General features: G+C 38.6%; 1 protein-coding gene across 1 annotated transcript in view; it reads right to left on the bottom strand.

Annotated features, from left to right (window-relative positions):
* Positions 1–26,801, bottom strand: part of SVEP1 (sushi, von Willebrand factor type A, EGF and pentraxin domain containing 1) — an 802,056-nt gene that overhangs the window by 129,834 nt on the left and 645,421 nt on the right. The window contains exons 40-41 of the mRNA XM_053702672.1: positions 24,173–24,398; positions 16,421–16,576 (exon numbers count right to left, since the gene is read on the bottom strand). Of these exons, the coding sequence (XP_053558647.1) occupies positions 16,421–16,576; positions 24,173–24,398 (382 nt within the window). The remainder of the gene's footprint in view (positions 1–16,420; positions 16,577–24,172; positions 24,399–26,801) is intronic.

The raw sequence follows: 26,801 nt of genomic DNA, 5'->3' as shown, positions 1-26,801 counted from the left end.
TGAATTCCGATTGGCTGATGGAATTCAGCCAAACAGAATTAAAGGTGAAAAAATCATATTGGCTGATGCAATCAGCCAATAGGATTGAGCTTGCATTCTATTGGCTAATTGGAACAGCCAATATAATTCAAGCTCAATCCTATTGGCTGATTGCATCAGTCAATAGGATTTTTTCACTATTAATTCCGATTGGCTGATAGAATTCTATCAGCCAATAGGAATTCAAGGGACGCCATCTTGGATGACGTCACTTAAAGGAACCTTCATTCGAGAAGAGCCGTCAGTAGAGGATGCTCCACGCCAGATGTCTTGAAGATGGAGCCGCTCCGCGCCAGATGGATGAAGATAGAAGATGCCGTCTGGATGAAGACTTCGGCCCGTTTAGATGAAGTCTTCAGCCCGGCTTCGCTGAGGACTTCTGCTGCTTCTTTGAGGATGGATGTTGGGTCTTCAAAAACTGTAAGTGGATATTCGAGGGTTAGTGTTAAGTTCTTTTTAAGGATTTATTGGGTGGGTTTTATTTTTAGCTTAGTGTTTTGTGCGGAAAAAGAGCTAAATGCCCTTTTAAGGGCAATGCCCATACAAATGCCCTTTTCAGGGCAATGGGGAGCTTAGGTTTTTTCGTTAGGATTTTATTTGGGGGGGTTGGTTGTGTGGGTGGTGGGTTTTACTGTTGGGGGGTTGTTTGTATTTTTTTTTACAGGTAGAAGAGCTGATTTCTTTGGGGCATTGCCCCACAAAAGGCCCTTTTAACGGCCATTGGCAGTTAAGTTTAGGCTAGGTTTTTTTTTATTTTGATAGGGCTATTAGATTAGGTGTAATTAGTTTAAATATTTGAATTTCTTTTTTATTTTGTGTAATTTAGTGGGGGGGGTTTGTAATTTAGTTAATTGTATTTAATTAATGTAATTTATTTAATTGTAGTGTAAGGTTAGGTGTTAGTGTAAGACAGGTTAGGTTTTATTTTACAGGTAAATATGTATTTATTTTAAATAGGTAGTAGTTAGTAAATAGTTAATAGCTATTTACAAATAGTCTACCTAGTTAAAATAAATACAAACTTAGCTGTGAAAAAAAATAAAACCTAAGATAGATACAATGTAACTATTAGTTATATTGTAGCTAGCTTAGGTTTTATTTTACAAGTAAGTATTTAGTTTTAAATATGAATTATTTAGTTATTAATAGTAGGTTTTATTTAGATTTATTTTAATTACATTAAAGTTAGTGGGTGTTAGGGTTAGACTTAGGGTTAGGAGTAATAACTTTAGTATAGTGGCGGCGACACTGGGGGCAGAAGATTAGGGGTTAATAAATGTAGGTAGGTGGCGGCGATTTTAGGGGCGGCAGATTCGGGGTTAATAAGTGTAGGTAGGTGGCGGCGATGTTAAGGGCGGCAGATTAGGGGTTAATAAATGTAATGTAGGTGGTGGCGGCAGCCGATTAGGGGTTAATAAGTGTAGGTGGGTAGAGGCAACATTGGGGGCGGCAGATTTGGGGTTAATAATTGTAATGTAGGTGTCAGCGATGTCGGGGGCGGCAGATTAGGGGTGTTTAGACTCAGGGTTTATGTTAGGGTGTTAGGTGTAAACATAACTTTTGTTTCCCCATAGAAATCAATGGGGCTGCATTACGGAGCATTACACTCCTTTATTGCAGGTGTTAGGCTTTTTTTTCAGCCGGCTCTCCCCATTGATGTCTATGGGGAAATCGTGCACGAGCACTTAAACCAGCTCACAGCAGCGCTGGTATTGGAGTACGGTATGGAGCACAATTTTGCTCTACGCTCACTTATTGCCTACTAACACCGGGTTTTTGCAAACCTGTAATAGGAGCGTTATAGGGAGGTGAGCGGTGACAATAACTTGCAAGTTAGCACCGAGCAGCTCTTACCGCAAAACTCGTAATCTAGCCAATAGTTAATAGGAGGACTCCTAAAAGCTATAAATAACAAATATTTTCTTAACAAAGAACATAAAAAATGTTCAAATGAAAAATAAGGAGAATTTATAACAAACTGTCTGATACAGGATCTTTAAAACAAAGAAACCTTCATCAGTATAATACATTTAAGTATACTGTTGGTCAGAACAAAATTAATTAAATTTTAACAATTTTGAAAAGACCTCATAAGTTTATTTAAAGGCATAATAGCAGTCATAACCTTTATGATATAAGCAACAACATGTAATGTTTGCAAATTAAATCAAGTACAAGAACTGAATATGTAAAAAACAGTAAATGTCATTATACATTTAGAAACATAAAACATAATAAATAAATGCCACATAATTGAACTGAAGAAACTTAGCTTTGTAGAATTGTGTTTCAGGACATCATAGTTTCTACAGTAACATCAGAGTCAGGATCAGAATGAAACATCTCGCAAAATGTAACAGAAAAAGAAATATAACATTTAGGCAAAAACATAATTTATGCTTACCTGATAAATTTATTTCTCTTGTGTACCTGATAAATTTATTTTCTCTTGTGTATCCAGTCCACGGATCATCCATTACTTGTGGGATATTCTCCTTCCCAACAGGAAGTTGCAAGAGGATCCCCCACAGCAGAGCTGCTATATAGCTCCTCCCCTAACTGCCATATCCAGTCATTCGACCGAAAACAAGCAGAGAAAGGAGAAACCATAGGGTGCAGTGGTGACTGTAGTTTAAAATTAAAAAATACCTGCCTTAAAATGACAGGGCGGGCCGTGGACTGGAAACACCACAAGAGAAATAAATTTATCAGGTAAGCATAAATTATGTTTTCTCTTGTAAGGTGTATCCAGTCCACGGATCATCCATTACTTGTGGGATACCAATACCAAAGCTAAAGTACACGGATGAAGGGAGGGACAAGGCAGGTACTTAAACGGAAGGTACCACTGCCTGTAAAACCTTTCTCCCAAAAATAGCCTCAGAAGAAGCAAAAGTATCAAATTTGTAGAATTTTGAAAAAGTATGAAGCGAAGACCAAGTTGCCGCCTTGCAAATCTGTTCAACAGAAGCCTCATTTTTAAAGGCCCATGTGGAAGCCACAGCTCTAGTAGAATGAGCTGTAATCCTTTTTGGAGGCTGCTGGCCAGCAGTCTCATAGGCTAAGCGGATTATGCTTCTTAGCCAAAAAGAAAGAGAGGTTGCCAAAGCCTTTTGACCTCTCCTCTGTCCAGAGTAGACAACAAACAAAGCAGATGTTTGACGGAAATCTTTAGTAGCTTGTAAGTAAAACTTTAAAGCACGAACCACGTCCAGATTGTGTAATAGACGTTCCTTCTTTGAAGAAGGATTAGGACACAAAGACGGAACAACAATCTCTTGATTGATATTCTTATTAGATACCACCTTAGGTAAAAACCCAGGTTTGGTACGCAGAACTACCTTATCTGCATGGAAGATCAGATAAGGAGAATCACATTGTAAGGCAGATAACTCGGAAACTCTACGAGCCAAGGAAATAGCTACCAAAAAAAGAACTTTCCAAGATAAAAGTTTGATATCTATGGAATGAAGAGGTTCAAACGGAACCCCCTGAAGAACTTTAAGAACCAAATTTAAGCTCCAAGGTGGAGCAACAGGTTTAAACACAGGCTTGATTCTAACTAAAGCCTGACAAAATGCCTGAACGTCTGGGACATCCACCAGACGCTTGTGCAAAAGAATAGATAGTTCAGAAATCTGTCCCTTTAAGGAACTAGCTGACAATCCTTTCTCCAATCCTTCTTGGAGAAAAGATAATATCCTGGGAATCCTGACCTTACTCCATGAGTAGCCCTTGGATTCACACCAATAACGATATTTACGCCATATCTTATGATAGATTTTCCTGGTGACAGGCTTTCAGGCCTGAATTAAGGTATCAATGACTGACTCAAAGAAACCACGCTTTGATAAAATCAAGCGTTCAATCTCCAGGCAGTCAGCCTCAGAGAAATTAGATTTGGATGGTTGAAAGGACCTTGAAGTAGAAGGTCTTGTCTCAGCGGGAGAGTCCATGGTGGAAAGGATGACATGTCCACCAGATCTGCATACCAAGTCCTGCGTGGCCACACAGGCACTATCAAGATCACTGATGCTCTCTCCTGCTTGATTTTGGCAATCAGACGAGGGAGCAGAGGAAACGGTGGAAACATATAAGCCAGGTTGAAGGACCAAGGCGCTGCTAGAGCATCTATCAGCGTTGCCTTGGGGTCCCTGGACCTGGATCCGTAACAAGGAAGCTTGGCGTTCTGGCGAGACGCCATGAGATCCAGTTCTGGTTTGCCCCAACGATGAACCAATTGTGCAAACACCTCCGGATGGAGTTCCCACTCCCCCGGATGAAAAGTCTGTCGACTTAGAAAATCCGCCTCTCAGTTCTCTACACCTGGGATATGGATAGCTGATAGGTGGCAAGAGTGAATCTCCGCCCAGCGAATTATCTTTGAGACTTCTAATATCACTAGGGAACTCCTTGTTCCCCCTTGATGGTTGATGTAAGCCACAGTCGTGATTTTGTCCGACTGAAATCTGATGAACCTCATTGTCGTTAGCTGAGGCCAAGCCTGAAGAGCATTGAATATCGCTCTTAGTTCCAGAATGTTTATTGGAAGGAGTGACTCCTCCCGAGTCCACGATCCCTGAGCCTTCAGGGAGTTCCAGACTGCACCCCAACCTAGAAGGCTGGCATCTGTCATTACAATTGTCCAATCTGGCCTGCGAAAGGTCATACCTTTGGACAGATGGACCCGAGATAGTCACCAGAGAAGAGAATTCCTGATCTCTTGATCCAGATTTAGTAGAGGGGACAAATCTGTGTAATCCCCATTCCACTGACTGAGCATGCAGAGTTGCAGCGGTCTGAGATGTAGGCGTGCAAACGGCACTATGTCCATTGCCGCTACCATTAAGCCGATTACTTCCATGCACTGAGCCACCGAAGGGCGAGGAATGGAATAAAGAACACGGCAGGAATTTAGAAGTTTTGATAACCTGGACTCCGTCAGGTAAATTTTCATTTCTACAGAATCTATCAGAGTCTCTAGGAAGGAAACTCTTGTGAGGGGGGATAGAGAACTCTTTTCCTTGTTCACCTTCCACCCATGCAACCTCAGAAATGCCAACACTATGTCCGTATGAGACTTGGCAATTTGGAAGTTTGACGCCTGAATCAGGATGTCGTCTAAATAAGGGGCCACTGCTATGCCCCGCGGCCTTAGGACCGCCAGAAGCGACCCCAGAACCTTCGTAAAAATTCTTGGGGCTGTAGCTAACCCAAAGGGAAGAGCTACAAACTGGTAATGCCTGTCTAGGAAGGCAAACCTGAGAAACCAATGATGATCTTTGTGTATCGGAATGTGAAGATAAGCATCCTTTAAATCCACTGTAGTATTGACCCTCCTGGATCATAGGTAGGATGGTACGAATAGTCTCCATCTTGAATGATGGAACTCTGAGGAATTTGTTTAAGATCTTTAGATCTAAAATTGGTCTGAAGGTTCCCTCTTTTTTGGGAACCACAAACAGATTTGAGTAAAATCCCTGTCCCTGTTCCTCCTTTGGAACTGGATGGATCACTCCCATAACTAGGAGGTCTTGTACACAGTGTAAGAATGCCTCTCTCTTTATCTGGTTTGCAGATAATTGAGAATGGTGAAATCTCCCTTTTGGGGGGGGAAACCTTGAAGTCCAGAAGATATCCCTGGGATATAATTTCCAATGCCCAGGGATCCTGGACATATCTTGCCCATGCCTGAGCGAAGAGCGAAAGTCTGCCCCCTACTAGATCCGTTACCGGATAGGGGGCTGTTCCTTCATGCTGTCTTAGAGGCAGCAGCAGGCTTTTTGGCCTGCTTACCCTTGTTCCAGGTCTGGTTAGGTCTCCAGACCGTCTTGGACTGAGCAAAACTTCCCTCTTGTTTTGCATTAGAGGAAGTTGATGCCGCACTTGCCTTGAAGTTTTGAAAGGCACGAAAATTAGACTGTTTGGTCCTTGATTTGGACCTATCCTGAGGAAGGGCATGACCTTTTCCTCCAGTGATATCAGCAATAATCTCCTTCAAACCAGGCCCGAATAGGGTCTGCCCCTTGAAGGGAATGTTAAGCAGCTTAGACTTTGAAGTAACGTCAGCTGACCATGATTTAAGCCATAGCGCTCTGCGCGCCTGGATAGCAAAACCAGAATTCTTAGCCGTTAGTTTAGTCAAATGAACAATGGCATCAGAAACAAAAGAATTGGCTAGCTTAAGTGCTCTAAGCTTGTCAAGTATGTCATCCAATAGAGTCGCTACCTGTAAAGCCTCTTCCAGAGACTCAAACCAGAACGCCGCAGCAGCAGTGACAGGAGCAATGCATGCAAGGGGCTGTAGGATAAAACCTTGATGAATAAACATTTTCTTAAGGTAACCCTCTAACTTTTTATCCATTGGATCTAAGAAAGCACAACTGTCCTCGACAGGGATAGTAGTACGCTTTGCTAGAGTAGAAACTGCTCCCTCCACCTTAGGAACTGTCTGCCATAAGTCCCGTGTGGTGGCGTCTATTAGTAACATTTTTCTAAAAATAGGAGGGGGAGAAAACGGCACACCTGGTCTATCCCATTCCTTAGTAATAATTTCTGTAAACCTTTTAGGTATTGGAAAAACATCAGTGCACACCGGCACTGCATAGTATTTATCCAGTCTACACAATTTCTCTGGCACTGCAATTGTATCACAGTCATTCAGAGCAGCTAAAACCTCCCTGAGTAACACGCGGAGGTGTTCAAGCTTAAATTTAAATGTAGAGATATCAGAATCAGGTTGCATCATCTTCCCTGAGTCAGAAACCCACAGAAAGAAGCTTTCCTTCTTCAGCTTCTGCATATTGTGAGGCAGTATCAGACATAGCTCTTAAAGCGTCAGTATGCTCTGTATTTCGTCTAACTCCAGAGCTATCTCGCTTTCCTCTAAATTCAGGTAGTCTGGCTAATACCGCTGACAGTGTATTATCCATGACTGCCGCCATGTCTTGTAAAGTAAACGCTATGGGCGCCCTAGATGTACTTGGTGCCATTTGAGCGTGAGTCCCTTGAGCGGGAGTCAAAGGATCTGACACGTTGGGAGAGTTAGTCGGCATAACTTCCCCCTCGTCAGATTCCTCTGGTGATAAATTTTTTAAAGACAGAATATGATCTTTATTGCTTAAAGTGAAATCAGTATATTTGGTACACATTCTAAGAAGGGGTTCCACAATGGCTTTTAAACATAATGAACAAGGAGTTTCCTCTATGTCAGACATGTTTGTACAGACTAGCAATGAGACTAGCAAGCTTGGAAAACACCTTAAATCAAGTTAACAAGCAAATATAAGAAACGGTACTGTGCCTTTAAGAGAAACAAATTTTGTCAGAATTTGAAAAACAATGAAAAAAGGCAGTAAATCAAACGAAATTTTTACAGTGTGTATAATAAGCTAACAGAGCATTGCACCCACTTGCAAATGGATGATTAACCCCTTAGTTCAAAAAACGGATAAAAAAAACGATATAGACGTTTATTAACAGTCACACCAAACTGCCACAGCCTTGCTGTGGGCCTACCTTCCCCAACAAACGATTTTGGAAAGCCTAAGAGCCCTTTAGAGATGTCCTATAGCATTCAGGGGACTCCTGGAGGAAGCTGGATGTCTCAGTCTGTAAAAGTTACTGCGCAAAAAAGCGCTAAATTAGGCCCCTCCCACTCATAGTAATACAGTGGAAAGCCTCAGGAAACTGTTTCTAGGCAAATTTAAGCCAGCCATGTGGAAAAAACTAGGCCCCAATAAAGTTTTATCACCAAAGTATATATAAAAACGTTTAAACATGCCAGCAAACTTTTTATATTGTAAATATAAAAGAGTATTACCTCAGAAAGTAAGCATGATACCAGTCGCTATTAAATCACTGTATTCAGGCTTACCTTACATAAATTTGGTATCAGCAGCATTGTCTAGCATTCACATTTTCTAGAAAAAATCTTAACTGCACATACCTCATAGCAGGATAACCTGCACGCCATTCCCCCGCTGAAGTTACCTTTCTCTTCAGTCATGTGTGAGAACAGCAATGGATCTTAGTTACAACCTGCTAAGATCATAGAAATCACAGGCAGATTCTTCTATTTTTCTGCCTGGGACAAAATAGTACAACTCCGGTACCATTTAAAAATAACAAACTTTTGATTGAAGCAAGATAACAGCTACATTTCACCACTTTCCTCTTACTACCTCCATGCTTGTTGAGAGTTGCAAGAGAATGACTGGATATGGCAGTTAGGGGAGGAGCTATAAAGCAGCTCTGCTGTGGGTGATCCTCTTGCAACTTCCTGTTGGGAAGGAGAATATCCCACAAGTAATGGATGATCCGTGGACTGGATACACCTTACAAGAGAAATATTCAATTTCCACAATGTAACAGTTTCAGTAAAGAATAACAAAAGCAGGCATAATAGCTTAAAAAAAACTATGAAAACAGCGAGCAATAGAGGGAAATGGGTAAAAAACATAATTTATGCTTACCTGATAAATTTATTTCTCTTGTAGTGTATCCAGTCCACGGATCATCCATTACTTGTGGGATATTCTCCTTCCCAACAGGAAGTTGCAAGAGGATCACCCACAGCAGAGCTGCTATATAGCTCCTCCCCTAACTGTCATATCCAGTCATTCGACCAAAAACAAACAGAGAAAGGAGAAACCATAGGGTGCAGTGGTGACTGTAGTTTAATTAAAATTTAGACCTGCCTTAAAAGGACAGGGCGGGGTGTGGACTGGATACACTACAAGATAAATAAATGTATCAGGTAAGCATAAATTATGTTTTCTCTTGTTAAGTGTATCCAGTCCACGGATCATCCATTACTTGTGGGATACCAATACCAAAGCTAAAGTACACGGATGATGGGAGGGACAAGGCAGGATTAAGCGGAAGGAACCACTGCCTGAAGAACCTTTCTCCCAAACACAGCCTCCGAAGAAGCAAAAGTATCAAATTTGTAAAATTTTGAAAAAGTGTGAAGCAAAGACCAAGTCGCAGCCTTGCAAATCTGTTCAACAGAGGCCTCATTTTTGAAGGCCCAGGTGGAAGCCACAGCTCTAGTAGAATGAGCTGTAATCCTTTCAGGGGGCTGCTGTCCAGCAGTCTCATAGGCTAGGCTTATTACGCTCCGAAGCCAAAAGGAAAGAGAGGTTGCCGAAGCTTTTTGACCTCTCCTCTGTCCAGAGTAAACGACAAACAGGAAAGATGTTTGACGAAAATCCTTAGTAGCTTGTAAGTAAAACTTCAAGGCACGGACTACGTCCAGATTATGTAAAAGACGTTCCTTCTTTGAAGAAGGATTAGGGCACAACGATGGAACAACAATCTCTTGATTGATATTCTTGTTAGAAACCACCTTAGGTAAAAACCCAGGTTTGGTACGCAGAACTACCTTATCTGCATGAAAAATCAGATAGGGAGAATCACATTGTAAGGCAGATAGCTCAGAGACTCTCCAAGCCGAGGAAATAGCCATCAAAAACAGAACTTTCCAAAATAAAAGTTTAATATCAATGGAATGAAGGGGTTCAAACGGAACTCCTTGAAGAACCTTAAGAACCAAGTTTAAGCTCCACGGGGGAGCAACAGGTTTAAACACAGGCTTAAATCTAACCAAAGCCTGGCAAAATGCCTGGACATCTGGAACCTCTGCCAGACGCTTGTGCAAAAGAATAGACAGAGCAGAAATCTGTCCCTTTAAGGAACTAGCTGATAATCCTTTGTCCAAGCCCTCTTGGAGAAAAGACAATATTCTAGGAATCCTAACTTTACTCCATGAGTAAGTCTTGGATTCACACCAATAAAGATATTTACTCCATATCTTGTGGTAGATTTTCCTGGTAACAGGCTTTCGTGCCTGTATTAAAGTATCAATGACTGACTCAGAGAAGCCACGCTTTGATAGAATCAAGCGTTCAATCTCCATGCAGTCAGTCTCAGAGAAATTAGATTTGGATGATTGAAAGGACCTTGTATCGGAAGGTCCTGTCTTAGAGGCAGAGTCCATGGTGGAAAGGATGACATGTCCACTAGGTCTGCATACCAAGTTCTGCGTGGCCACGCAGGTGCTATCAGAATCACCGATGCTCTCTCCTGTTTGATTTTGGCAATCAGTCGAGGGAGCAGAGGAAACGGTGGAAACACATAAGCCAGGTTGAAGAACCAAGGCGCTGCTAGCGCATCTATCAGCATCGCTTCTGGGTCCCTGGACCTGGATGCGTAACAAGGAAGCTTGGCGTTCTGGCGAGACGCCATGAGATCCAACTCTGGTTTGCCCCAACGATTAATCAACTGAGCAAACACCTCCGGATGGAGTTCCCACTCCCTCGGATGGAAAGTCTGACGACTTAGAAAATCCGCCTCCCAGTTCTCCACGCCTGGGATATGGATTGCTTACAGGTGGCAAGAGTGGTACTCTGCCCAGCGAATTATTTTTGAGACTTCTAACATCGCTAAGGAACTCCTGGTTCCCTCTTGATGGTTGATGTAAGCCCCAGTCGTGATGTTGTCTGACTGAAATCTGATGAACCTCAGTGTTGCTAACTGAGGCCAAGCCAGAAGAGCATTGAATATCGCTCTTAAATCCAGAATATTTATTGGAAGGAGTTTCTCCTCCTGAGTCCACGATCCCTGTGCCTTCAGGGAATTCCAGACTGCACCCCAACCTAGAAGGCTGGCATCTGTTGTTACAATTGTCCAATCTGGCCTGCGAAAGGTCATACCCTTGGACAGGTGTACCCGAGACAACCACCAGAGAAGAGAATCTCTGGTCTCTTGATCCAGATTTAGCAGAGGGGACAAATCTGTGTAATCCCCATTCCACTGACTCAGCATGCATAATTGCAGCGGTCTGAGATGAAGGCGCGCAAATGGCACTATGTCCATTGCCGCTACCATTAAGCCGATTACCTCCATACACTGAGCTACCGAAGGGTGCGGAATGGAGTGAAGAACACGGCAAGCATTTAGAAGTTTTGATAACCTGGACTCCGTCAGGTAAATTTTCATTTCTACAGAATCTATAAGAGTCCCTAAGAAGGAGACTCTTGTGAGTGGGGATAGAGAACTCTTTTCCTCGTTCACTTTCCACCCGTGCGACCTCAGAAATGCCAGAACTATCTCTGTATGAGACTTGGCAACTTGAAAGCTTGACGCCTGTATCAGGATGTCGTCTAGATACGGAGCCACCGCTATGCCTCGCGGTCTTAGAACCGCCAGAAGTGAGCCCAGAACCTTTGTAAAGATTCTCTGGGCTGTAGCCAACCCGAAGGGAAGAGCTACAAATTGGTAATGCCTGTCTAGAAAGGCAAACCTTAGAAACCGATGATGATCTTTGTGAATCGGTATGTGAAGGTAGGCATCCTTTAAGTCCACTGTGGTCATGTACTGACCTTCTTGGATCATGGGTAGGATGGTCCGAATAGTTTCCATTTTGAAAGATGGAACTCTGAGGAATTTGTTTAAGATCTTTAGATCCAAAATTGGTCTGAAGGTTCCCTCTTTTTTGGGAACCACAAACAGATTTGAATAAAAACCCTGTCCTTGTTCCGTCCGCGGAACTGGATGGATTACTCCCATAACTAGGAGGTCTTGCACACAGCGTAGGAATGCCTCTTTCTTTATCTGATTTGCAGATAGCCTTGAAAGATGAAATCTCCCTTGTGGAGGGGAAGCTTTGAAGTCCAGAAGATATCCCTGAGATATGATCTCCAACGCCCAGGGATCCTGAACATCTCGTGCCCACGCCTGGGCGAAGAGAGAAAGTCTGCCCCCTACTAGATCCGTCGCCGGATAGGGGGCCGTTTCTTCATGCTGTCTTAGAGGCAGCAGCAGGCTTTCTGGCCTGCTTGCCTTTGTTCCAGGACTGGTTAGGTTTCCAGGCCTGCTTAGATTGAGCAAAAGTTCCCTCTTGTTTTGAAGCGGAGGAAGTTGATGCTGCACCTGCCTTGAAATTTCGAAAGGCACGAAAATTAGACTGTTTGGCCTTTGCTTTGGCCCTGTCCTGAGGAAGGGTGTGACCCTTACCTCCAGTAATGTCAGCAATAATTTCCTTCAAACCAGGCCCGAATAAGGTCTGCCCCTTGAAAGGAATGTTGAGTAATTTAGACTTCGAAGTCACGTCAGCTGACCAGGATTTAAGCCATAGTGCCCTACGCACTTGGATGGTGAATCCGGAATTCTTAGCCGTTAGTTTAGTCAAATGAACAATGGCATCAGAAACAAATGAGTTAGCTAGCTTAAGTGTTCTAAGCTTGTCAATAATTTCAGTCAATGGAGCTGTATGGATGGCCTCTTCCAGGGCCTCAAACCAGAATGCCGCCGCGGCCGTGACAGGCGCAATGCATGCAAGGGGCTGTAAAATAAAACCTTGTTGAATAAACATTTTCTTAAGGTAACCCTCTAATTTTTTATCCATTGGATCTGAAAAAGCACAACTGTCCTCAACCGGGATAGTAGTACGCTTTGCTAAAGTAGAAACTGCTCCCTCCACCTTAGGGACCGTCTGCCATAAGTCCCGTGTAGTGGCGTCTATTGGAAACATTTTTCTAAATATAGGAAATGGGGAAAAAGGCACCCCCGGTCTATCCCACTCCTTGCTAATAATTTCTGTAAGCCTTTTAGGTATAGGAAAAACATCAGTACACACCGGTACCGCATAGTATTTATCCAGCCTACACAATTTCTCGGGTACTGCAACTGTGTTACAGTCATTCAGAGCAGCTAATACCTCCCCAAGCAACACACGGAGGTTCTCAAACTTAAATTTAAAATTAGAAATCTCTGAATCAGGTTTCCCCGAATCAGAGATGTCACCCACAGACTGAAGCTCTCCGTCCTCATGATCTGCATATTGTGACGCAGTATCAGACATGGCCCTTACAGCATCTGCGCGCTCTGTATTTCTCCTAACCCCAAAGCAATCGCGCTTGCCTCTTAATTCAGGCAACCTGGATAATACCTCTGACAGGGTATTATTCATGATTGCAGCCATGTCCTGCAAGGTAATCGCTATGGGCGTCCCTTATGTAATTGGCGCCATATTAGCATGCATTCCCTGAGCGGGAGGCGAAGGGTCTGACACGTGGGGAGGGTTAGTCGGCATAACTTCCCCCTCGTCAGAATCTACTGGTGATATTCATTTTATAGTTAAAGACTGATCTTTACTGTTTAAGGTGAAATCAATACATTTAGTACACATTCTCCTATGGGGCTCCACCATGGCTTTCAAACATAATGAACAAGTAGTTTCCTCTGTGTCAGACATGTTTAAACAGACTAGCAATGAGACTAGCAAGCTTGGAAAACACTTTAAACAAGTTTACAAGCAATATAAAAAACGTTACTGCACCTTTAAGAAACACAAATTTTGTCAAAATTTGAAATAACAGTGAAAAAAGGCAGTTACACTAACAAATTTTTTACAGTGTATGTAACAAGTTAGCAGAGCATTGCACCCACTTGCAAATGGATGATTAACCCCTTAATACCCAAAACTGAATAATAAAAGACAAAAACGTTTTTTTTTTTTTTTTTTTCAAACAGTCAGAACTGCCACAGCTCTACTGTGGCTTTTTACCTCCCTCAAAAACGACTTTGAAGCCTTTTGAGCCCTCCAGAGATGTCCTGGATCATGCAGAGGGAAGCTGAATGTCTCTGTCAGTATTTTTAGCTGAACAGAAAAGCACTAAAAAAAGGCCCCTCCCACTCATATTACAACAGTGGAAAGCCTAAGGAAACTGTTACTAGGCAAAATTCAAGCCAGCCACGTGGAAAAAAACTAGGCCCCAATAAGTTTTATCACCAAATACATATAAAAACGATTAAACATGCCTGCAAATGTTTTATATTACATTTTTATAAGAGTATGTATCTCTATTAATAAGCCTGATACCAGTCGCTATAACTGCATTTAAGGCTTTACTTACATTAGTTCGGTATCAGCAGCATTTTCTAGCAAATTCCATCCCTAGAAAAATATTAACTGCACATATCTTATTGCAGGAAAACCTGCACGCCATTCCCTCTCTGAAGTTACCTCACTCCTCAGAATATGTGAGAACAGCCATGGATCTTAGTTACTTCTGCTAAGATCATAGAAAACGCAGGCAGATTCTTCTTCTAAATACTGCCTGAGATAAACAGTACACTCCGGCACCATTTAAAAATAACAAAACTTTTGATTGAAGAATAAGCTAAGTATAAAACACCACACTCCTCTTACGACCTCCATCTTGGTTGAGGCTTGCAAGAGAATGACTGGATATGACAGTTAGGGGAGGAGCTATATAGCAGCTCTGCTGTGGGTGATCCTCTTGCAACTTCCTGTTGGGAAGGAGAATATCCCACAAGTAATGGATGATCCGTGGACTGGATACACTTAACAAGAGAAATTAAAAATTTTGCGTCAAGTATGACGCATAATGCAAAAAGGAATTTAAATTTTTTGGGGCAAAACTAACACCAGGAAATGACACAATTTGGGTCATAACAAACTCAATTTCGCGCCAAAACAACTCACTTTAACAAAGATGCCAGAAATGACGAAACTTGCACCATCAACGGTGCTAGTTCGCGGCAAAAAAACTTTTGAACCAAGAATGATATAATAAAAAACAGCATTTTGCGCCCTCACGAGCCTAGATTTTGCTCGCGAAAAAATGAGAGTCAAATTGAAAAAAACTGAACCCTGGGTAAGAAAAAAGTTTAAATAAACTTCCCAAACATGATTCCTATACTGAAACTGTTTAGACTGCAAAAGGGAAATATACATAAACCTGACTCATGGCAAATATAAGTAAATACATATATTTAAAACTTTATATTAATACATAAAGCGCCAAACCATAGCTGAGAGTGTCTTAACCCCTTAAGGACCAGAGACGTACCCTGTATGTCGCTGGCCTTTTTTTGGGACTTGATTGTTTTATAGCGCGGTCTTGCCACCAGCGTTGAGACTGCTCTATTCCACAAAGCCTGCTGGAGGGAGTGTATTAATAGCGTGTTCTTGCTAGACTTATGCTATTATGTCCTGAAAAAACCCTTAACGACCAGTGACATACAGGGTACATTGTGGTCCTTAAGGGGTTAAATAACAATACGTACTTACCGAAAGACACCCATCCACATATAGCAGATAGCCAAACCAGTACTGAAAAAGCATCAGCAGAGGTAATGGTATATAGGAGTATATTGTCAATCTGAAAAGGGAGGTAGGAGATGAATATCTATGACTGATAACAGAGAACCCTTGAAAAGATTTCCGGCAAGGAAAACCATAAAATAAATAGGCGATACTCTCTTCACATCCCTCTGACAAACACTGTACTCTGAGAGGAATCGGGCTTCAACATGCTGAGAAGCGCATATCACAGAAGAAAATCAAGCACAAACTTACTTCACCACCTCCATAGGGAGGCAAAGTTTGTAAAACTGAATTGTGGGTGTGGTGAGGGGTGTATTTATAGGCATTTGAGGTTTGGGAAACTTTGCCCCTCCTGGTAGCATTGTATATCCCATACGTCACAAGCTCATGGACTCTTGCCAATTACATGAAAGAAAAGAAAATGTGTGTCAAGATAAGGGTATGTCTGAAGAACCAATCAGGTGTCATTGTGTGTACTCTAATAAAACCAGAATTATTTAATTCAGAGGTAGCACAGGACCACAAAAATGTGTTTAGGCCCATGTGGCCAGAATACAATTTGAGAGGGAAAAGTAGAAAAATTCCACTGCTATCCATAATACTTAAAGGGCCACTAAACCCAAAATCTTTTTTTCACGATTCAGATAGAGAATAGAAATTTAAACAACATTACAATTTACTTATATTATTTATTTTGCTTCATTTTTTAGATATCCTTAGTTGAAGAAAAAGCAATGCACATGGTGAGCCAATCACACAAGGCTTCTATGTGCAGCAACCAATCAGTAGCTGCTGAGCATATCTAGATATGCTTTTCAGCAAAGAATATCAAGAGAATGGAACAAATTAGATAATATAAGTAAATTAGAAAGATGTTTAAAATTGCATTCTATTTCTAAATCATGAAAGAAAAAATGTGGGTGTCATGTCCCTTTAAATTACAGGTACATGGTAAATGTTTGTTGTGCTTTATTATTTTGTAATTAAGATATTCATGTTGAATAGCATGGACCCCAAGAGCTGTCCTAGTAAGCTACTTAAGCCTCTTAGAGCACTAGTTCACTAATGTAATGGAGTTTCTGGCATATTTCTGTTATACACTTTCCATATTAGTTTACTTGTACATTTATATATATATTTTTATTCATATAGCATTTTCAGGTATATTAGAAAGTACAACTACAAGTAGAAATAATGAAAAAAGTGAAAGTGGTGAGATATAGGAAATATAAGGTGTATACTTACATTTATTTCATATCCTGTATTACAGTGATATAGAACTGTATCTTTATATTGGTATCCTGATCCAAGTACTACTCCATGTTCTGGGGCTTTTGGTTTTGCACATAACAAAGGATTACATACATCATCTGAAAAGGGAGGTAGCCAGGTGCCATCACTCTAAATATTAAATAGAAGAAATATAAATATATATATATTTTTTTAAATATTAATAAGTGAAAAAGAGTTTGAATTAGAACACATTGTGTTCTAAAAAGGCAAAATTGCATAAACGTGAATGTCTGTTTCTCCATAGTTTTACATACCTATGTAACCTAGTATTACTTCCCGACAGCTAAAAGCAGAGAAAGAGCTTTAAAAGGTTCCTCATATTCGGGTTAATAAATCTTAAGTGGTCCAGCATAGGTTGCTTGGCAATTTTTAATTTTCATAACTTTATTTTGAGTGATTACCTCTATGAATTGGTATTGCAAAACCACCTGTTTTTTATTTTATTTTACTTAGTTTATGCACGGCAGCCATCTTTGTGTCATGGCGCACAACAAATGTTGGTTATACAGATGTTTACAGAAACCTCAATATCTTGGCTCAGGATGGTCTTACTTTATTGGAACCAAAACTGATCCCTAGAGCACATTACAAGGTAAATGTACATATATAAACATTTTGCACATTCTTGTTCCATAGACTTAGAACTGAATTCCTAAAGTAATGATCAAGATTTCAGAAAGTTCCATTTTTAAGGTAAATTTTTAATTGGAAGGGTACCTAGGTAAGTATAGTGTGCATGCAGAGCAGTTCAGGTTTGAGACTTGTTTTTATGAGGGTGAGAAAGTGCCATTTTTAACATTTCTTCTCACTTTCAGGTTAATTATCTCTGTTGGGGGACCAGATAGAAACGTGAAATCACTGATATAAGTCCTCTATGGTTGCACTCTGCTGTAAAAAAAATGAGTTTGAGATCCCACTGGTTACAGAGCTAGGACTAGTAGAAATCCAGGAAAAAGCCAACCATATTCAAACAATTTGTGAAATGAACAGATGCAATATAAGCATAATGAATAATAAAAAAATGAATACTTATGTTTATAATTGTCAATTAGATCTAAAATGTTAATACATTTGATATTGGCAAAAATCAAGCATGACCAACCATGTTGGTACAGGCACAAACACGACATTAGGCCAGGAATATTTGTCTCTGCATCTCTGGGAATGCCCAAACATGCAAGTGTGTGGACAAAGCTTGTTATGTGGGTTCATGTGAGTTAGTTCCTAGATGCTGAAGTGTGTTAGTATTAAAGTGATGCGTGAATAGATTTTATCAAAGAAAATTGACCCTAAATGTGGAGTTTTTAGCTATCTTAATCATTAATTATGACTTGAATTGTAAGACTAAGGAACAAGAATGTGCAAAATGTACATAAACCTTGTAATATGCTCTAGTTTTTGTTTCAAGGAGCTAGGACCATCCTGAGATATTGAGATTTCCACAAACATCTGCATAACTTTGTTGTGCATAATAATACAAAGATGGCCATTAAACCAAGTAAAATTAAATAAAAAACTGGTGGTGTTGCAATACTAGTACATAGAGGCAACCACAAAAAAAATAATTAGGAAAATTAAAAATGGTTAAGCAACAAACTTGACAATTATTCGACCACTTGAGATGGATTGACCCATTCATGTTTAAGATATTGCCAATATCTTAGCCCCCAAAAATTGGATTTGCAGAAAATGTAAGCTAAAATGTATTTATTCATCTAAACACAGGAACATTTTTTTTTATGTATAACATGCATAAAGCTAACCACATAAGAACAAAATTGACAAACCAGAATACATTAATAACTTCAATGTTAGTAAAGTTTCTCCCTAATAATCATGAATGTTATACGGCAATTGTTAAATAAAACCTGTGAGTTTTTAATATAAAATATGAAATTATGTGTAGAAAACAAAAGCTTTGCCTCCTCTACCTGTAACTGAAGTCTGAATTGGTGAGGCACATGGTAAGCGTCACCATTCCATACCTAATTGCATTACAGGGAGTGCAGAATTATTAGGCAAATGAGTATTTTGACCACATCATCCTCTTTATGCATGTTGTCTTACTCCAAGCTGTATAGTCTCGAAAGCCTACTACCAATTAAGCATATTAGGTGATGTGCATCTCTGTAATGAGAAGGGGTGTGGTCTAATGACATTAACACCCTATATCAGGTGTGCATAATTATTAGGCAACTTCTTTTCCTTTGGCAAAATGGGTCAAAAGAAGGACTTGACAGGCTCAGAAAAGTCAAAAATAGTGAGATATCTTGCAGAGGGATGCAGCACTCTTAAAATTGCAAAGCTTCTGAAGCGTGATCATCGAACAATCAAGCGTTTCATTCAAAATAGTCAACAGGGTCGCAAGAAGCGTGTGGAAAAACCAAGGCGCAAAATAACTGCCCATGAACTGAGAAAAGTCAAGCGTGCAGCTGCCAAGATGCCACTTGCCACCAGTTTGGCCATATTTCAGAGCTGCAACATCACTGGAGTGCCCAAAAGCACAAGGTGTGCAATACTCAGAGACATGGCCAAGGTAAGAAAGGCTGAAAGACCACCACTGAACAAGACACACAAGCTGAAACGTCAAGACTGGGCCAAGAAATATCTCAAGACTGATTTTTCTAAGGTTTTATGGACTGATGAAATGAGAGTGAGTCTTGATGGGACAGATGGATGGGCCCGTGGCCGGATTGGTAAAGGGCAGAGAGCTCCAGTCCGACTCAGACGCCAGCAAGGTGGAGGTGGAGTACTGGTTTGGGCTGGTATCATCAAAGATGAGCTTGTGGGGCCTTTTAGGTTGAAGATGGAGTCAAGCTCAACTCCCAGTCCTACTGCCAGTTTCTGGAAGACACCTTCTTCAAGCAGTGGTACAGGAAGAAGTCTGCATCCTTCAAGAAAAACATGATTTTCATGCAGGACAATGCTCCATCACACGCGTCCAAGTACTCCACAGCGTGGCTGGCAAGAAAGGGTATAAAAGAAGAAAATCTAATGACATGGCCTCCTTGTTCACCTGATCTGAACCCCATTGAGAACCTGTGGTCCATCATCAAATGTGAGATTTACAAGGAGGGAAAACAGTACACCTCTCTGAACAGTGTCTGGGAGGCTGTGGTTGCTGCTGCACGCAATGTTGATGGTGAACAGATCAAAACACTGACAGAATCCATGGATGGCAGGCTTTTGAGTGTCCTTGCAAAGAAAGGTGGCTATATTGGTCACTGGTTTGTTTTTGTTTTGTTTTTGAATGTCAGAAATGTATATTTGTGAATGTTGAGATGTTATATTGGTTTCACTGGTAAAAATAAATAATTGAAATGGGTATATATTTGTTTTTTGTTAAGTTGCCTAATAATTATGCACAGTAATAGTCACCTGCACACACAGATATCCCCCTAAAAATAGCTATAACTAAAAACAAACTAAAAACTACTTCCAAAACTATTCAGCTTTGATATTAATGAGTTTTTTGGGTTCATTGAGAACATGGTTGTTGTTCAATAATAAAATTAATCCTCAAAAATACAACTTGCCTAATAATTCTGCACTCCCTGTAGGTATTTTTGGGGAAGGAGAAACATAGAAAGCTGTTTGATTTAAAAAAAAAAAAAAACATGAAGAAACAAAGATTACATATAACTGCAAAATGAGGAAACTCTGTCTTATTAATCCCAGGGGTGTCAGATTCCTCATTCCATACCAGGTATCTTCATCCCTAAAGGGCCAAATAGTTACTGGCACAAGTAGGCTGTTAGCTAGCGATAAGGGTGTAAGCAAAAAAACAAAGGGTAATTTCAACACTCATGACCAATTGAGTGTTATTCTGCCATATCTGGAGATTTAACCTCCCAAAATATTAATTCAGTAGTCATGTGGACTCCAGGACTAAATGACAGTTTAATTACACCATTCAAGGGAGAGTAAACATCCTGCAGTTACAACATTTTTTTCTGCAGTCTTCCAATAGATTAACAAATCAGTAGACTCTAAACATTATCACAAGATGTTAACACTTTGTATGCAGCTATTGTTTTTCAGTGTTAAAACTCCACCAACTAATTTCCTTGTTTAGAGGAACCAAACTGGACTTGTGTTTGGAAAAGACAGGACTATCCACTTTAATTGTGTTAACAAAATCTCCAGGTGCTCATTCAGTTTTACAAACTGGAAAATTCCAAATTTGTAGACTTAAATTACAGGACAATGTGTCAAAAATAATAAAAGTTTAATGCAAAGTTGTTTAAGCATCATCATCACTATTTTTATTGACATTTGCAACTCTATACCTCCTTGGTCAAGCCCAGATTTATAGTAAATGACCCAAGCTCACATAGTGAAGCAATAGATGGCACAGGCAGAGGTGGGACACTGACTGTGGGGAAATGAGTAGCAGGACCAGTAAGGAGAGGTACAGGTGATACTAGTGGTTAATTAAAATGACACGGAGGAAGCAAGCTTGATGGTTTTAATCCTGCATGATACTGAGAAGTATAAGACATAGCAGATGATGGTAGTGACAGAGGCCATTGGGCAAATTAGATTGGGAAACTCATATTGTATGCCCTGCTGTAATGCTGCACTAATTTAGAGAGATATGTATTTTGAGAGAACAATGAATTCAAAATTGTAGGAAGACAATTTACAGGCAAATGCCAGAGTAGCAGGCTGTAACCTCAAGCTAAAGAGAGGTTGGATGATGCAATTAGTCAATGACTCAAAGACAACAAGCAAATCAAATCAAATAAACAAATGGCTGAGAAAGAAGATTTGTGTTTTAAAACCCAAATGAAATGCTATGGCATGACCTGAAACGGGTTGTACAATCATGATGACCCAGAAATATGAACGGAGACAGATTTGTCGGGAGGAATAGTCCAAAATCCATCCTCATTGTTTTGCAAATCTTATAAGCAGCTATAGGAGGTTGTTGCTGCTAAAGTAGGATCTACAAGTAACTATATTTTTACTTACTTTTCCCAGTCTGCACTGTGAATAATTAGGCAATTTCTTTAAAAAAATGCAAAAAGTACAACTCTATGGGCTAGATTACAAGTGGTGCGCTTTCTGAATTTTTTACTTGCGCGGTATCTGCGCTCCAAGTAAAATTTAATCATGGACGGGTTAGCGCATGTATTACAAGTTGAAAATAAAACGTTAGCTTTAGCATGCAAGCAAAACCCGAAAGTAAGCTAAATTCAGGACTTCAGACTAACTTTTTCTCCCCATAGACTTTAATGAAGCTATCACTTATCATTTGGGCACCAACCAAAACCGCGTTAGGCCAACTGAGCTAATGCAGAAGGTAGTTGTACTTTAAATTCCTATGTTCTTAGCATAGAAGAAAATGTTCTTTTTATTAAATTGATATATATATATGTGTGTGTATACAAATATATATTTTATTTTTATATATATATATATATATATATATATATGTATACATATTTTAAAATTAAAAGGACATTTTGTTCTATGTGAAGAACATAGAAATTTCAAGTATTTTCAGATGCTGGGCAGATCTAGGTCTGAAATATTTAATCCAAGTTAGAGATGGGCCCACAGCAAACATTAAATCTTTTACCATGCTTTCTAGGGAGTTTGCATATTTACAATTGAGACATTCTTATAATGAATTAAATATGAAATACAACAGTAACTGGGAACTAGGGAGTTTGGATGCTGCAATAAATCTATACACGCAAGGGAAACATTCTATTTCATTCCTATATAATATATTACTAAATGGTGCAGGTCAAAATTACCTGAATGGTCTATTTTTAAAATGGAGAAATAATTTTTTCCTCAATCTCAGTCAAAGAGATTAATAAGAGTTTTGGATTGGCAAGAAAGGCCACAATGATGGTTGCATGGAGGGAATCCCATTTTAGAATTGTAAATAGGATATATGTAACTCCGCACAAATAGGTCGCTGGTACCCTAATAACATTACCAGTTGCTCTAAATGCAATAACAGCCAGGCAGACCTGATCCACTGCTTTTGGTCTTGCTCCAAGTTTAAACAATTCTGAGCCAAAGTTAATTTCTGACTAAACACAGCTCTTGAAAGTAAAATTACATTGGAACCATATGACATCTTTCTAAATAATTCACAGAGACATAGGACTTCTATAATTATTAATACAGGTATCCTGGCAGAACATAACTTGCTATTAGACAACTGGAAAACTAAGAATGCTCCTTCTTTTGCACTATTTAAAATGACAATAACAAATTTAATAATTTTAGAACAATCCTGTATGCACGGATAAGAAGATTAAAATTTACCTCCACAAATGGGAAAGTATAATTAGAACCCTTCTGATGGAGACGCAAGTACAACTTACTTTTCCCCTTGGGAAATCAAGTCTCTTGGTCTTGTGGGTACAGGAGGGAATACTCCCGACAGAGTGGGGCTAATGGATGGCTGAAGTAGGGGGTATGGGTTTGGGTGGTAGTGTTTTTTTTCTTCTTTCTCTCCCTTCCATTGATATAAACTAATCTACATTTAAATAGTGGGCCATTATCTAAACCTCTACAAAAGAGCGAGTCTATTGACAAATCTATTAAATCTATTAAACTATTGTATTGCAAAGGGTAACTTTAAGATGTACCTACTGTCATAAATCAGGTTTCTCTTTGGTTGTATTTTAAATGAAAATGGTACATGAAACAGCAATGTTAAATATTAAAAATAATGGTAATGTCGTATTACTTGCATATACAGTATATGTATTATGACCCCTATGTTGTCTAATATTTACTCTGACAGTAAGAGTTTATATAATATGATGATTATATTTATTTTTTTTATGTTTATTTATGTAGTAACGATTTGGCAACTATCAGATGAGTTAGCTATAGTATCACTAGCATCTTTTGTTTGTATATAAAATATAAAACCCCAACAATGTGGCCATAAATGAGAGAGTACCTCGGTATAGATTAATTGTACATGTATATTGCCTATGTGTAAAGGTCTTGTACAATGCCGTGCTTGATGTTAGCCCAGTCTTGTTTTTCTTTGTATTTTTCTCACATTGTTGGATTTAAATAAAGATATAAAAAAAAAGAAATTTCAAGTATTACTATTCAAAACACATTACAAAGTAGTAAAAAATTATACTGCATGTTTCAAGGTATTTAACTGGGAACGGCTCAAAAGTATATTTATAACTTCTATGGTGCACTCAGTATATATATATATATATATATATATATATATATATATATATATATATATCTTATACATGATATGCCCCCACATGGATACGTCATAATGCCATCTGGCTTGGGGAAAGAGGATATCCAGATTTCTGGTTTACTAAGGACCCCAAAAATTTGTAGTGTGGCCCTTAATATCTCTATCTATCTATCTATCTATCTATCTATCTATCTATCTATCTATCTAATATGCTTGCCTTATTTGCTTTACTGCTGTTTAATGTGGCATATTTAGTTTGATATTTCAGTGAAATGCCTGGCCAAATACCCAGATGCACTACAGTGGAGAGGTAGTTTACCTACATATAATATGTGCTTTGGAGGATGTAATAAGACATTACATAACAATTACATTTTCCTTACATTATAATTAATCAAGTAGTTATTACTGTACATATAGAACTTACACACGTTTCACATGCAGATTGACATTAATAAAGGTGAATTGTAAAGATATTTAATTAATTATAAATACTTTACCATACAAGTTGAAGTGCTTGCTCCAGACCGTTTATAGCCATCTTTGCACAATATTTTTATTGTATCATTAATATAATATTCTGTTTTAGTAACTATAAACTTTATTGGATTTCCTTGTATATAACATTTTTTAGGAATACAGGAAATGTCCTCTGAAGACCAAAATCCATCAACCAGACAAGTTTTTGCACACTCTTCAGAATTCATCATATAGCCATCTTGACATCTGTGAAATATATCACGTGCTATAAGATTATATAAAAAGATACAATGTAAAATTTGAAATAGGGTATATAAATAACAAAATAACATATATATGGCATTTGAAAATAAAACTAGGGAGTTGATTACAATTTTGTGTCTCTTGTTAGATACCGATTTCGGAACCTCGACTGGTATTGTCAGTATATTTTTCCAGTGATCACAATCCTTAAATTCTTCTGCCATTAATACTGATTACGAGTGGAGCACTATTTTGCGCTCCAGCTTGCACATTTACATCTCTAGACAGTTTTGTTTTGTATGTGCGTTGGGTTGTTCTCATATTATACGTTGAAAGTAAATAGTTTCTGTGCAAGTGAAAACCCAGCGCATACACAGAGTTGGGCCGTGTTGACGTATTCTTCCACAGATTTCAATGGAGCGCAAAAACCCAATTTGCGTTTATTCAAGTGCACTAAACTCGACATGAATAATTACTATTTCACATTCCAATTTTCTTCATATATAGAACAATGTCCTTTTTATTGTAACTCCATATTTGTGTATGTATGCATATATATATATATATATATATATATATAGTATATATATATATATATGTATATATATATATATATATATATATATACACATGCCTGTATATCTATTCCTATAGCTTTATAGGCATAACTATGTAATTTTCATATCGTTTACATTAACAGTATCATATATATAAATAGAAATGTATAGTTAATAATACAAAGTACATTATTTTTAAAGCGAAGAACATAGGAATGTAAAATATGTGTACCACGCATAGGAGTTCGCAACATTGGAATAATGCGGTCAGGTAAGCGCACATGAAAAATTGCTATCTTCCAAAAACGTTATTGAAATATTAAATATTACATTTATATTCTAAATAATCCATAAAATATATAATGTATAATAATTTTAAATAATTTTTATAATTTTTTAAAAATATTTTATAATTAATATTTCAAGAACACGTATTAAAGATAGCAATTCTTCATGTGCGCTAACCTGAACATGTTAGTCCTAAACTGCAAACCCCGATGGGCGTTACACATATTTTACATTCCTATGTTCTTCATATAGAAAATAATGTTTATATATATATATATATATATATATATATATATATATATATATATATATATATATATATATATATGATACTGTTAACATTAAATACATACTGTAGACATGTATTTTTATGTATCTCTATGTAACAGCCCTTTGCAGGCCTTTTTTTATACCTGAGACCACATATCTTTGAGCCCTTTATTTTTTTTTTAAGCAGACAGTGTTAATATGAGTGTAACTGTACTGTTAAACATATGTTTTTTTGTGCAACTTTTCTTGTCTTGCATAAAAGTTAACCAGAGCTATGAATTGTGTGCAAGCGAGTGCATTTACTTTAATATGTGCAATATTTTCGTTGCCTTATTTCGCTTGCGGGCTACAGTTAGCATGCCACTCATAATCTAGCTCAGTGTAATTAAAAACCAATTGAGTAGGAATAACTGCAAAAAATCATCCTTTATGTAGGGATGGCAAAGTCTATTTTGTCCATGTGGAAAACCAGTTTTACATTGAAAAACTTTTACCAAACAGGATTGGCACATGTTTTGTATAGTCCATATTTTATCCAATTGATAATGAAAAAAGTGCTGTCAATAAACATTGAAAAACAAAATGTGTGCTTACCAGATAAATTATTTTCTTTCAGAATGATGATAAACCACAGTCCTCCATAACATATGGATATGTTTCCTGCCACTAGGAGGAGGTCAAGAACCCATACAAGAGCTTTAAAATCCTCCCATCTCTTTCTTAGTTTTATGTATAGCCAAGTAGAGAATAGGAAGGAAAGGTAGGAAAGTCAAAGCAGGGTCTATAGAGGCAACATTAGAACTGTTGCCCAAAATTTGAAAATGGCATGGCCTGTGGAACATCATCATTCCGACAGAAAATAATTTATCAGGTAAGCATACATTTTGTTTTCTTTCGTAAAATGATGATGGTTCACAGTCCTCCATAACATATGGGGTTAATACCCACCCAATGGTCTGTGTTACAGAAAGGTAGGAATCTATATTTGCTTGGAGATAGAACTTCAAAGTGTATACTATAATCAGATTATGTAATATATGCTACCTATAGTTAGCAGGATCTGAACACAATAAAGGAACAACCATCTCTTGATTGGTATTTTCCTTTAGGAAGAAAATTATATTTAGTAAAAAAGTGTAGCATTCACCTTGTGATAGTGAAAAATGTAAACTCACAGACAAGGTTAATGATTTAGAAACTCTGTATGAAATGTAATGCAAAAGTTCAAGAGAAGAACCTTGTAATATATAGAAAAGTAAGTTCAGATTCCAGAAATAGGTTTCATCAGTGG

The sequence above is a fragment of the Bombina bombina genome, chromosome 2, assembly GCF_027579735.1.
Source record: "Bombina bombina isolate aBomBom1 chromosome 2, aBomBom1.pri, whole genome shotgun sequence".
Lineage (NCBI taxonomy): Eukaryota > Metazoa > Chordata > Amphibia > Anura > Bombinatoridae > Bombina > Bombina bombina.
Note: the sequence above shows the minus strand (reverse complement) of the source record. Positions and strands in the feature narration are given on the sequence as shown.